A 12,678-nucleotide genomic window follows, 5' to 3' on the forward strand; every position below is an offset into this window, starting at 1 on the left:
CTGCTTTGTCCCAGTTCTCTCTCATATTCATATGTGCAAAGAGGGAATTTTGTCATACAAGGATAGGAGAAGCCAGCTATGCCAAAATCCCCACTTCTACATATATACTGAAGAGGAACAGGAATCCTGTAAATGTCTTTTGCATCTGTGCAGAACAGAAGGATCAGTTTTATTGGAAGTCTCACTATTACTGAAATGGGTTCTTGTAGGCAGGCCAGACCCTAGCAAGGTGCAGGGAACTTCCTTCACAGCAAGGGTGCCCCAGTCCTTTCTGGGCAACATTCCTAGGGCCACATGCCAGGTATGGGAAGGTCCATAGGCAAAGCAATGAATGTAAATGTTACCTAGTTTCTAGACACACAGACACACAAATGGCCTATCAATCCAGGCAAGCAGAAGGCATCATCAGAGGGCATTGGTGACTGCCTGACATCCATTGGGGCTGGTAGGGCAGAATACAGGGTACCCAACAGCAAATGGAGCTGGAGCAGATGACAGGCAGATCCAATTAATTCTATTTCTGTTTCTTCCCTCTCTGCTCAGTTCTACAAGCATGCCGGTCACACAAGCATGCTGGTCAAAGATGGAGTTAACTCTTTATTAGGAAAAAACCCACAATCTTCACTTACTTGATTTGAGTGTCAGGCCAACAAGCATAGCAGCTCATTCCTGGTACTCATACTCCATGAAACTCAGTTGCCAAGACTGAAAGTCCCTGCTCCCCACAGTCAGGGCTTTACCCGAGCAATCAGACTCTGCTTACATGTAGTCAACCTCTACTCCACCCGTGCCTCTTTTGGTTCTGGGAGACAAGGGGGGAAGGGAGCATGTTGCAGCAAGAAAGGAAGACACCCTTGCTTTTTCACCAGCCCGACTCATGTCTGCTTCTTGGCGTCCCCACTTCCACCCTCCTGCTTCTGCATCTGCCACTGATTCTGGGCTTCTCTCTGCCACAGGCTCTCCCCGCTCACTAAGCCCTGTTACCCAGTCTTCTCCCTCTTTTCCCCCTGACCACTGATCATCGTCCCATCACCACTCACCAGGTTCTGAGCCTTCTTCCCTTGGGGGTTCCCCAGCTGGATCCTCCCACCAGTCCGTGACAGTAACACTGACACTATGGAAGAGGAAGCCAGCAAGCAATGCCATCCTCTGCTGGTTGTAAGGAATGAGGCAGGTGGGGGCTGGCTGAGGGTGGAATGTGTTTGGTGGGACAGTGTGCCACATGCTCTAATTCACCAGCCTCCACTGTCAGAGTACACACCTTGAGGCATCATGCCTCTACCTGTTGCTTGGAATTGCAGGTGGGGAGGTTGCTGTTGCACCTTCAGATCCTGCTTGTGGACGTCCCGTAGGCATCGGGCTGACCAGTGCAACAACAGGATGCTGAACTAAGTGGTCTATTGGCCTGATCCAGTTGTTGGTATCTGTCTCGAGAGACAATGGAGCGCACACAATGGGGATGAAGTCAAACCCGCTGGAGAACCACAGCGCCTGCTGTGGCTGCAGAGACCGGTAACTCATAACCGCCGTCTCCTGTGTTGTTTTTGCTGAGTTAGCAAGCCTGGGCAGCATAGGAGGCAACTTCTATGGGCTGAGGTCTCTTCTGCCCTCCCAGTAAAATATCCCTCCCACCATGTTGATGGACATTGTCATTCAAGTGTTGTGTGTGCACCACATCATGTGATCAATTATGCAGGGTGGGGCTTGCCTGCTCCCCCCCACAATATTTTATTCAAGTTGGCACCCCTGCTGGACAGCATGTATGGAGGTCCTGGGCTGCCCAGATGACAAGACCCTCCTCTTGGCCTCCCTGATGTGGTCCAAGGGAAAGCAGAGCAATACGTTTGGTACCAGCTGGGCTGCAGGAGTTGCCTTCTCCTACTTTCCCAGGTCCACGAGCCCCACTTGCCCCTGTCCCAGTAGGGCTGTTCTTATTGAAGGACACCGATTCCACCTTGCTCCTGTCAGCCAGAAAATGCACTTTAAGGACACACAGCCTGTTCCTTCCTGAGGTTGCCTGGGGAACACCCCGTCTGTGTCATCGCACGTCACCCAGGTGCAAACCCACCCCACATCATTCCGTAAGCGAAGCCCTGCCCCCACCTCCCAAGGTTATAGCCAATCTCCATCGCGCGCTTCTCCCAACGCGCCCCATCCGCTGCAAGCCTTGGCAACTTAGGATCGGGGCTTCCTTGTATTAAGGCATCATAGGCAGTCAAGCCCCCCCCCCTCCCTGACTGCCAGGGGTCTCTCAAGAGGAAGGAGCACAGAACTCCCCCACCCTCACACATTGCCACCGCAGTTCTCTCTGCGGTTCCTCCCTCCAGCTCGGGTCCAATCAGGGCACTGGGAAGCGGCTGTACGTAGATGCCCGCGTTTCCCCTCCCTCCCTCTGTTCCCACGTTAAAGCCTGCGCGGTATAAAAACCGGCCATTTAATTTGCTCGGTCTCAGTGAGCCGGCAGCCTGCCTTCCATCTCCGTGTGTGCAGCCATCTCCCCTCCCTACGTCTTCTCTTCCGATCGGATCTTAAAGCAGTTTTTGTTTCACTTTTTTCCCGAGCGCTCAACCTTCTTCCCACCGGCATCATGACTGACGCGGCTATTTCTTTCATGAAAGATTTCTTGGCGGGCGGCGTGGCAGCCGCGATCTCCAAGACAGCGGTAGCCCCCATCGAGAGAGTCAAGTTGCTTCTTCAGGTACCACGGGGTGGGTGGCTGGGTGGGTAGAACCGCGCGCCTTTCGATGGAGAACGGTGGAAACGATTTGGAGAGGGTGGAGGGAAGAAAGAAGGGGATCTTTTAAGTGGTGGCCCTCACTGGCTTTGAAGTCTGCTGGGGACGACGAGGGGGCCGGGCAGGGATTCCTCAAAAGAGGTCATAGGCGGGTCGACTGAGTTGAAAGGCCTCTTTTGTCTAGAGTGCGCTGGGACGTTCCGTGCACTATGGCGCGACAGGCTGATCCTGCGCTCTGCCTTTGTCTGAAGCGCTGCGGCCTCGTGGCTTATCCCAGCTCCGAGGAGATGCGAGGGAGTTTTTTTAAAAAGCCGCGGTTCTCTTCCCTGCCTTCCCCACCAAGGTCGCGCCAAGGAGATGCAGGCCGGAGCATCCTTTGTTCCCTGCCTTTGAACCCAAGAGAGCAACAAAATTAGATTTCCAGCCTCAGTTCTGCGCCTGCCCTTCCGCTTGCCCAGGAAAAAGGCTCTTGCTGACCCAGGTAGAGAGAGTGGGCCGCAGCTTTCCCTGGCATCCAAGATCAGCCCTAAAATTCTATGCTAGGCTTGTGATCGGGGTTTCCTATGGCCCAGGCCTTGGTGACGGTCCGAGGCAAGCGGTCGACCTCTGCCCGCCCCTGTACCAAAAGGAACACGCAGTTCTTTTTTTTCCCTTTAAACGTGCCGGTCGAAGGGGAGGAAACCCCACGCTCGTTGGCAGTTTGCGTCGGAGCTGCTGCTGGCGAAAACTAGTTCCGCTTATGCAAATCCCCGCCTGGCGTTGGATTAGTTGCGGGGGAAGGAGAGGCTGGCAAGGAAGGGCAACGCGAGTAAATCGCGGCCTGTCCCCGCAGAGAGCCTGGGTTGCCTTTCTCTCTGCTACCGTTGCGGGCAACCTGCCACTTGGCAACGTGGCTGCATCCAAGCAGCATCGCCTCGGAATTCGAGGAGGCACGAAGGTGGCACTTCATCCCCTCCAACGTGCCATTGCTTTTGGGCAAAGCCCAAGGTCTTTGAAGTGGAGCCTCTTTGGAGCTTACCTGGCTGTGTAAATGAGAAGGAAGCATATAGCACATGGTGCTAAAACCTGTGATAAAAACTCAAAACTCCATAAAAATCTTACTGAAGGTTTTATTTCAAAGAATCAACCAAAAAGTTTGGGCAGGTGACCTTGAAGGCAAATCTCTAATGGACACCAAGTTGAAACTGACTTGCTACATAAATGGGCCACCTGACAGGTCTTTGTATTCTTGTTGCATCATCAACAGATTGGCTCCCTGCATACGGGAGAGTAAAAAATTTAATTAAACTTGCCTTCCCAAAACTAGGGTGTTGCAGCAAGAGAAGGCCTGTCAAGGTCATGTGGATGGATTGAAAGTACTGATCATAACCTATGGTAGGTGTCTGCAACTAGAGACAGGAGGGCCAGATCAGGCTCTTTAAGGAGTACTCGCAAGAGCTGCCAGTTGCCAGAAATGGTAGATGGGAAGTTGAGATGTGTTGGCCATTTTATTTGGGACACGGTTGTCGTGTCACCTTCCAGTCCCTCCTGTGGACACCTTGGGGCCTTTATGAGATCTGGAACACCTCAATGATCTGGGCACAACCCCTTGTAAAAGAGGTCACCTTGCAATGAAGTTATCATTGGCTGGATTACAGGCATTGTCTGGCTATCTTGCCAGAGGCTAAATAGAATGGAGCCTGAATACAGATTTGAGAGATGACCTATCAGGTAGCCATTAGGTTCAGCAAGGATACAGGATTCTCTTATCGGACTGAGATTCTATTCTATTCTTCTTTTTTTAAGCCTACCTCTCTCTTGTCTTGTTAAGCTAAAGTTTAATCTCTGCCTGAAGGCCTGGTGTTTTCCTGAAGCTTACTTTGAGTCCATGGTGATCACTTTTGCTTTCATGCCTCAGAGGCAAAAAAATTGCACCTAAACTTTATGTTAACATAGGTCTGAAAATGATGGTTTGTGATTAGGCCTGGGTCAAGTGTGCCTAGAAAGGACAAAAGGGGCATTCAAGGTCTTTCTCCTATTGCAATAGGCTGGAAAGAAGAAACTGAAACTTAATTCTTAGTCATCAGTGTGTACAGTGGTACCTTGGTTGTTGAACAGCTTGGCTCCCGAACACCGCAAACCTGGAAGTAAGTGTTCCAGTTTGCGAACATTTTTTGGAAGCCGAACGTCCGACGTGGCTTCCAATTAAGTGCAGGAAGCTCCTGCAGCCAATCAGAAACCACACCTTGGTTTTCGAACGGTTCCGGGAGTTGAATGGACTCCCGGAATGGATTAAATTTGACAATCAAGGTACCACTGTAGTTCTAAATGGTGGAAGAAAAAAGCACAGGCCCTGCTTGCTGTACTTGTGAATCAGAAAGAATGATTTAGGCCTTGTAACATGATACTTCTAACTTGAGCCTTGCCGTGTGCTACTTGGTTTCCCCAATAACCTCCCTTTATTCGGTTACAGCAGGCATTGGGAACTTATGGCCCTCCAGATGTTATTAGACTCCAATTCCCATCAGCCTCCCCCAGCCCAACAAGGGAATGAGGGGAGTTGAAGTTCAAGTGGCAGCCAGTAGTCTTCTTCTGGAAAGAAATATCGCCACAACATCTGTTATATTAATCTTCATTATCACATGGGTGACGTGCCTGTATTTGAGTATTTAAACTGTAACTTCCAATGTCTCTGGACAGCTCAGTTGGTTAGAGCACGGTGCTGATAATGCTAAGGTTGCAGGTTTGATTCCTGTATGGGACACCTGCATATTTTTGCATTGCAGGGGGTTCAACTAGATTATTGTCAGGGTCCCTTCCAACTCTAATTCTGTGTGTAAAGAATGATGTACTATGTTTTCTCACATAGCTTGATACTGATTGTTCTATTGTTTAAAATATATGTTTAAGTATATATCTAGAGGGGATGCGGGTGGCGCTGTGGGTTAAACCACAGAGCCTAGGACTTGCCGATCAGAAGGTCGGTGGTTCGAATCCCTGCAATGGGGTGAGCTCCCGTTGCTCGGTCCCTGCTCCTGCCAACCTAGCAGTTTGAAAGCATGTCAAGGTGCAAGTAGATAAATAGGTACCACTCCAGTGGGAAGGTAAACGGCGTTTCCGTGCGCTGCTCTGGTTTGCCAGAAGTGGCTTAGTCATGCTGGCCACATGACCCGGAAGCTGTACGCCGGCTCCCTCGGCCAATAAAGCGAGATGAGCACCACAACCCCAGAGTCGGCCATGACTGGACCTAATGGTCAGAGGTCCCTTTACCTTTACTTTATATATCTAGAGAAAGGGACGCGGGTGGTGCTGTGGATTAAACCACAGAGCCTAGGACTTGCCGATCAGAAGGTCAGCGGTTCGAATCCCTGAGCTCCCGTTGCTCGGTCCCTGCTCCTGCCAACCTAGCAGTTCGAAAGCATGTCAAAGTGCAAGTAGATAAATAGGTACCGCTCCGGCGGGAAGGTAAACGGCGTTTCCGTGTGCTGCTCTGGTTCGCTAGAAGCGGCTTAGTCATGCTGGGCATTGACCCTCGGCCAATAAAGCGAGATGAGCGCCACAACCCAAGAGACGGTCATGGCTGGACCTAATGGTCAGGGGTCCCTTTACCTTCACCTTTATATATCTAGAAGGGCCACAGGACCTCCCCCCCCCCGGGCTAAGTTAGAGCTTTGGTCCATATTTTGGAGAAAAATGAGCAACTATGCTAGATTTCTTAAGCTTGGGAAGAGCCACATTGCCAGTGAACATTGAGGCATTGACAGTGAAAGGTTTTTTGGATAGTATTTAGGAGCCTAAGGAGAAGACTACAGAGAGATAAATCCAGTTGTGGCATAGCAAGTCATGGTTAAAATGATAGTCTGCAAGACACCTCTGTTTTAACCATGGTTTATGAAGCATGGTATGGGACACGGGTGGCTCTGTGGTCTAAACCACAAAGCCTAGGGCTTGCCAATTGGAAGGTCAGCAGTTCGAATCCCCGCGACGGGGTGAGCTCCTGTTGTTCAGCCCCAGCTCCTGGCCATCTAGCAGTTCGAGTGCACATCAAGTACAAGTAGATAAATAGGTACCGCTCTGGCGGGAAGGTAAACTGCCTTTCTGTGCACTGCTCTGGTTCACCAGAAGTGGCTTAGTCATGCAAACAAACGCCGGCTCCCTTGGCCTATAGAGCGAGATGAGTGTGCAACCTCAGAGTCGTCCACGACTGGACCTAACGGTCAGGGGTACCTTTACCTTTTATGAACCATGGTTAACATCAGCTATGGTTTGCTATGGATTATGTCACTGACTATGCAGCCAGACTTAATGTCCACTTTCCATTTTGGCAGGTGCAACATGCGAGTATGCAGATCACAGCAGACAAGCAATACAAGGGCATCATTGACTGTGTGGTCCGGATCCCTCGAGAGCAAGGTTTCCTGTCCTTCTGGCGTGGTAACTTGGCCAACGTTATCAGATACTTCCCCACACAGGCCCTCAACTTTGCTTTCAAAGACAAATACAAGCAGATCTTCCTGGGTGGCGTCGACAAAAGAACCCAGTTCTGGCGTTACTTTGCTGGAAACTTGGCATCTGGTGGTGCTGCTGGTGCTACCTCTCTGTGCTTTGTCTACCCTCTCGACTTCGCCCGAACCCGTCTGGCGGCTGATGTGGGAAAAGCTGGGGCTGAGCGTGAATTCAAGGGGCTTGGAGACTGCCTGGTGAAAATCTTCAAGTCAGACGGCCTTCGGGGACTGTACCAAGGCTTCAACGTCTCTGTGCAAGGCATCATTATCTACAGAGCTGCTTATTTTGGTATCTACGATACTGCAAAAGGTAATTTTTTGGGGCTTTTGCTGGGGCCTTTTGGTAGTTTTATATGGCTTCCCAAAGTTCAGAAGTATGGATGCTCAAGAACAGCATTTCCCCTTATTTCTGATTTCTTCACTTCACAGGGATGCTTCCTGATCCAAAGAACACACACATCTTGATCAGCTGGATGATTGCTCAGTCGGTTACTGCTGTTGCTGGCCTGACCTCTTATCCCTTTGATACCGTTCGGCGGCGTATGATGATGCAATCTGGTCGCAAAGGTGGTAAGTATCAAAGCTGCTGTAGGGGGCACAGAAAGGACAGCTGGTGGTTTTGCTAGATCTTTTTGCCACCTCTGTGATGTCTATGCAGTCCCACATATGTGGGACCTGTGGCTGTATACCTAGCAGGGACCTGGGTGGTGCTGTGGTCTACACTACTGAGCCTATTGGCCTTGCTGATTGGAAGGTTGGCAGTTCAAATCCCCATGACTGAGTGAGCTCCTGTTGCTCTGTCCCAGCTCCTGCCAACCTAGTTCAAAAGCACGCCAGTGCAAGTAGATAAATAGGTACCACTGTGGTGTTTCTGTGCACTTTGGCTTCCATCACAGTGTTCTGTTGCACCATAAATGGTTTAGTCATGCTGGCCACATGACCTGGAAATCTGTCTTTGCACAAATGCCAGCTCCCTCAGCCTGAAAGTGAAATGAGTGCCGCAACCCCATAGTCGCCTTTGACTGGACTTAACTGCCCAGGGGTCCTTTACGTTTACCTAGCAGGCATGTTTTGGGGGCACAATGCATTGTCTACTTTACCAGACTGAAAGTGTGTCCCTTCTAGCTATGTATTGTTGGTTCTTGCTGATGATAATATCTTAAGTTCAAGCTTGGCTCTACTACCTGGTTTTCCCTGGTGGAAATCATAGCTAGAGCTTGTTTCAAACAAAAGCATGCAACTCTTGTAGATGACCAACTTTGTTCTGAAACTTCACGCAGGTAAACGGAGTGTTGTGGAAGAGATGTTTCTTGCTAAAGGACAGAGGGACTGGTTTATAAAAGAAAAAAGAGCCACACTGCCTTCTGGAGTGTCTCTAAATTTTATTAGAATAGATTGAGCATAGGCATAAAATGGACTGCTTCTTGGCTGATGGGTCTGTCATGTTAGCTGCAAGTGTACCAATTCTACTTCAGAATAAGAAATCCTATAAGAGAAATGCAAGACCTAGAAATTTGAGGAAGATGCTAGACTTCTGGAAGCCAGGGTAAAGCTGACTCTTTGGCCTGTCTTTTGCTCCTTTAGTGATCTCTTCAGCAATAGAGAGCCAGGGGGTTTCTGTCGTGTGAGAGCAGGTGGACTAAATGTCCTTTAGATACATTCTGTGTATATGATCGCTCCCAGTCTTAAACAGTGAATATTTGTTAAATACATAACTGGAAATTACCCAAAAGTCATCCAGCTCACCTGCTGCATGACCAAGTCAAGTAAACTCATGCATCTCAGTTTCACCATTTAATACAAGCTCCTAGCATCTGTCCATTTCTCCCTTCAAAAGCTTCCAGAATAATTAGAGGGTTGGATAGTTTAAGAGGGAAAGCATTCTTTACTACTACAGGGTACTATTGAGAAGTACTCCCAATTTGTACACACCACAAGCACTGCAATCTATACAAATTCCAAACATGCAGCCATTAGCAAAGGGAAAACACATTTTATCATGCTTGGCAAGATAAGTGGCTCGAAAGGCTGTAGCTCTGTGGAAGAACGCCTACTTTACATGCATTTGATCCCTGGGATCGCCAGATAGTGCTGGAAAAGATTCCTGACTGAAACCCTAGAGAACTGAGGACAGCCAATGTGGACAGCACTGAGCTAGGTGAAGCAGTGATCTGATTTGGTACAAGGCAACTTCCTATGTAAGGGATGCGGGTGGCACTGTGGGTTAAACCACAGAGCCTAGGACTTGCCAATCAGAAGGTTGGCGGTTCGAATCCCCGTTGCTCGGTCCCTGCTCCTGCCAACCTAGCAGTTTGTAAGCACATCAAAGTGCAAGTAGATAAATAGGTACCACTCTGGCGGGAAGGTAAACAGCGTTTCCATGCGTTGCTCTGGTTCACCAGAAGCGCTTTATTCATGCTGGCCACATGACCCGGAAGCTGTACGCCAGCTCCCTCGGCCAATAAAGCGAGATGAGTGCCGCAACCCCAGAGTCTGTCACGACTGGACCTAATGGTCAGGGGTCCTTTTACCTTTACTAATTTCCTATGTTCCTAGGCACTCTTTTCCCATTAAATATGTGCTACAGTATTAGATCCTTATTTCTGTTTGGCTACATGTGATAATAAGTGGCCTTGAATGGCTAGCACACTCAGCTAATGGAAGAATTTTGTTCCACTTCCTATCCCTCTGGTGAACTGCTGCAGATTATCCCAGAAGTAGGTTTGTTGGACAGGGACAGATCTACCATAAAACTAATGAAGCTTAAAATTCAGGGCCCCTAATCCCAGAAGAGTCCCAGAAGTTACTTTAGTCCGCGTTACTTAAAATTTTTGGGTCTAGTAGATCTATTTTGAGTTCCACACCTGGAAAACTATAAGGCATAGGAAAAAAATTGTTCACACCAGTGACTTTGATATGTGAGATAATCCAGTGCAGTGGTACCTCGGGTTACAGATGCTTCAGGTTACAGACTCTGCTAACCCAGAAATAGTACCTCGGGTTAAGAACTTTGCTTCAGGATAAGAACAGAAATCATGCTCCGGTGGCAGCGGGAGGGAGGCCCCATTAGCTAAAGTGGTACCTCAGGTTAAGAGCAGTTTCAGTTTAAGAACGGACCTCCAGAACGAATTACGTTCTTAACCCAAGGTACAGAAATTTTAACCAAAATCTGAGATGCAGTAGTTAATAAAATAAAAATAAAAATTGTGATCTGTTGTGCAACAACCCCACTGAAGAAGGTAACAGTAGTTACCCAGACCTTGTTGCTGTTTGTGATGGGGGCCCCATAACAGTTCAAGCTTCAGGGACCATCTAATGTAGGCTTGCCACTGGTGTTAGGTATTTTTACCCTGAATGCAAAGTAAACATGGTAGATAGTGGGATGTAAGAGTAGTATGTCTTCACCGCTCTTGCCTTTGGCTCAGCCCTCTAGTTCCCTTGCCCTGCTAATGGCTTAGTCCATAACTAAGCCTATTCCTTCCTTATCTCAGCCCTGGTTCCACTTTACTCCATTCCTGTCCCCTCCATGTTGAATGGTAGACTTCCTGGGGCTTTGTCCTAAATTCATGTTTTGCATGCATTCATGCTGCACAAATCAATATGTGTGTGGAAGCCAAACAGAACAGCAGGATTGCAGTATGCATCAAAAGAATCACTTGCTCTCCCATGCCAAGTTTTCTTTCTCTTTTCTTCTTTAGCTGACATCATGTACTCTGGTACAATTGATTGCTGGAGGAAGATTGCCCGTGACGAAGGAGGCAAGGCTTTCTTCAAGGGTGCTTGGTCCAACGTCCTCAGAGGAATGGGTGGTGCTTTTGTCCTAGTCTTGTACGACGAAATCAAGAAATACACATAAGCTGCTCCCCTCCCGGATGGCACTTACTATGTTATGTTCATGGACTGCGTCAAAACTATTTATCAGTTCCTACTGAGGTTTCTACTGGTTGGCAGAGGGCCACAGTTCTACTTGCCTGATCCATTTATCAAGTTGTTCCCCTGACAATGGGACTCAAACTTTATTTTTGTTCAGTCACTTCTGTTAAAATAAGTTTGAGATAAATAAAATTTAAATTTAAAAACAGAAACAAAAGTGCTTTGATTCTGTCATTAATAACTTGAATTATCCACTGCTTTGAGTCGTACCATTAAATCGATGAGCATTTTGCCAATGGTGCCATTATTATGTGGATTGCATCTGGGAAGACTTAATAAGGGTGGTGGTTTTATTTTTGCAGTATATTTTGGAGCATGGAGATTTGGTGCTTGCTATGGGGCTTTCTGGGGGGGCGGGGCTTGAGTAAAATGACCTTGATTGGTCCTTCTCCTAATGAACCCGCCTCCTTGCCCTGGCCACCTCTACCAATTTACATAGCTTTGTCCTCTGGGCCCCACTGGCATAACCACCCAGAGGGAGAGTGTGAGCCAAATCTGCTCTCCAAGCACACAAGCAGTGACAGGAGCAAGCAGGAGGAGGCACTGATTGGCCACTTGTTTTTTTTTTTTTAATAAATTTTTATTGATTTTCCAACATGAATTAAAACACTTTACAACTAACAATACATAGACAAACAAACATATAAACACGTATAATTTCATAACCTCTTTTTCTTAAGCCTTATTTCAACGACTTCCCCATACCTCCCTTTTCTGCATCCCTGTTTTCAGGGATCCCATTTTCAGCAACCCCTAATTTCAATTACTTATGATTCACTTTCTTTAATCCTTTTACTCTTACCCAATCATTTATTTATCGCTGCAATTCTGTTTTACGTTACCCATGACATTTTAGCACTCATTAATTTTACAACAGTTCTTAAGATAAACTTTAAATTTCTTCCAATCTTCTTCCACCGTCTCTTTTCCTTGGTCGCGGATTCTGCCAGTCATCTCAGCCAGTCCCATATAGTCTATCACCTTCGTCTGCCACTCTTCCAGCGTGGGTAGTTCTTGTGTCTTCCAATACTTTGCTAAAAGAACTCTTGCTGCTGTTCTGATTGGCCACTTGGAAGCAGGTGGGCCTTAGCAAGGTATCCAACAATACTGAGGCTGGTTTCAGCAAGAAGGATAATGAGTGGTATTTTATGAACGGCTAATTGTCCAGGAATCGATATTTTTACTTCTTAGTTTTGCAAAAACTACTATAAAGCAATAGCCCAAGCAACTGTTTAGAATTACTCATGTACTGTATTGGGAAGTTAAGGTTACGATATCCAGGAGAAAATATAAAAGCCATCTTCATTCATCCCAAATCACCTTTCTGTTAATACCTGCGAGTCACAGGTTGGTTACAATTATGTTCACCTCTAGCAGCAATAGATGATGGAGCTACTCCAGGTGGCATGAAAATCATTCATAGTTCTCTCCCCATGCACATTGAACTGATCTTTTTGTTTTTACTTCTCCACAAGTTTTATTCTCCATCCCTCTTGATACCATGATTCCAGCTTTTGGGGGACATAA

General features: G+C 47.6%; 1 protein-coding gene across 1 annotated transcript; it reads left to right on the plus strand.

The window, feature by feature from the left end:
- Positions 1–7: 7 nt before the first annotated feature.
- On the plus strand, positions 8–11,308 carry SLC25A5 (solute carrier family 25 member 5). Its single transcript, XM_083595757.1, has 4 exons — positions 8–2,698; positions 7,042–7,528; positions 7,648–7,788; positions 10,917–11,308. The coding sequence occupies exons 1-4, from the start codon at positions 2,588–2,590 to the stop codon at positions 11,072–11,074; spliced, it is 897 nt and encodes a 298-aa protein (XP_083451883.1). The 5' UTR covers positions 8–2,587; the 3' UTR covers positions 11,075–11,308.
- Positions 11,309–12,678: the final 1,370 nt, after the last annotated feature.

Source organism: Podarcis filfolensis (assembly GCF_964270895.1).
Source record: "Podarcis filfolensis genome assembly, chromosome: Z".
In the NCBI taxonomy this organism is placed as follows: Eukaryota; Metazoa; Chordata; class Lepidosauria; order Squamata; family Lacertidae; genus Podarcis; species Podarcis filfolensis.

Coding starts and splice junctions, on each gene's coding strand:
- SLC25A5 (XM_083595757.1), top strand. CDS start 2,588: ATGACTGACGCGGCTATTTCTTTCATGAAAGATTTCTTGGCGGGCGGC. Junction 2,699..7,041: donor GAGTCAAGTTGCTTCTTCAG/GTACCACGGGGT, acceptor CCATTTTGGCAG/GTGCAACATGCGAGTATGCA. Junction 7,789..10,916: donor GCAATCTGGTCGCAAAGGTG/GTAAGTATCAAA, acceptor TTTCTTCTTTAG/CTGACATCATGTACTCTGGT.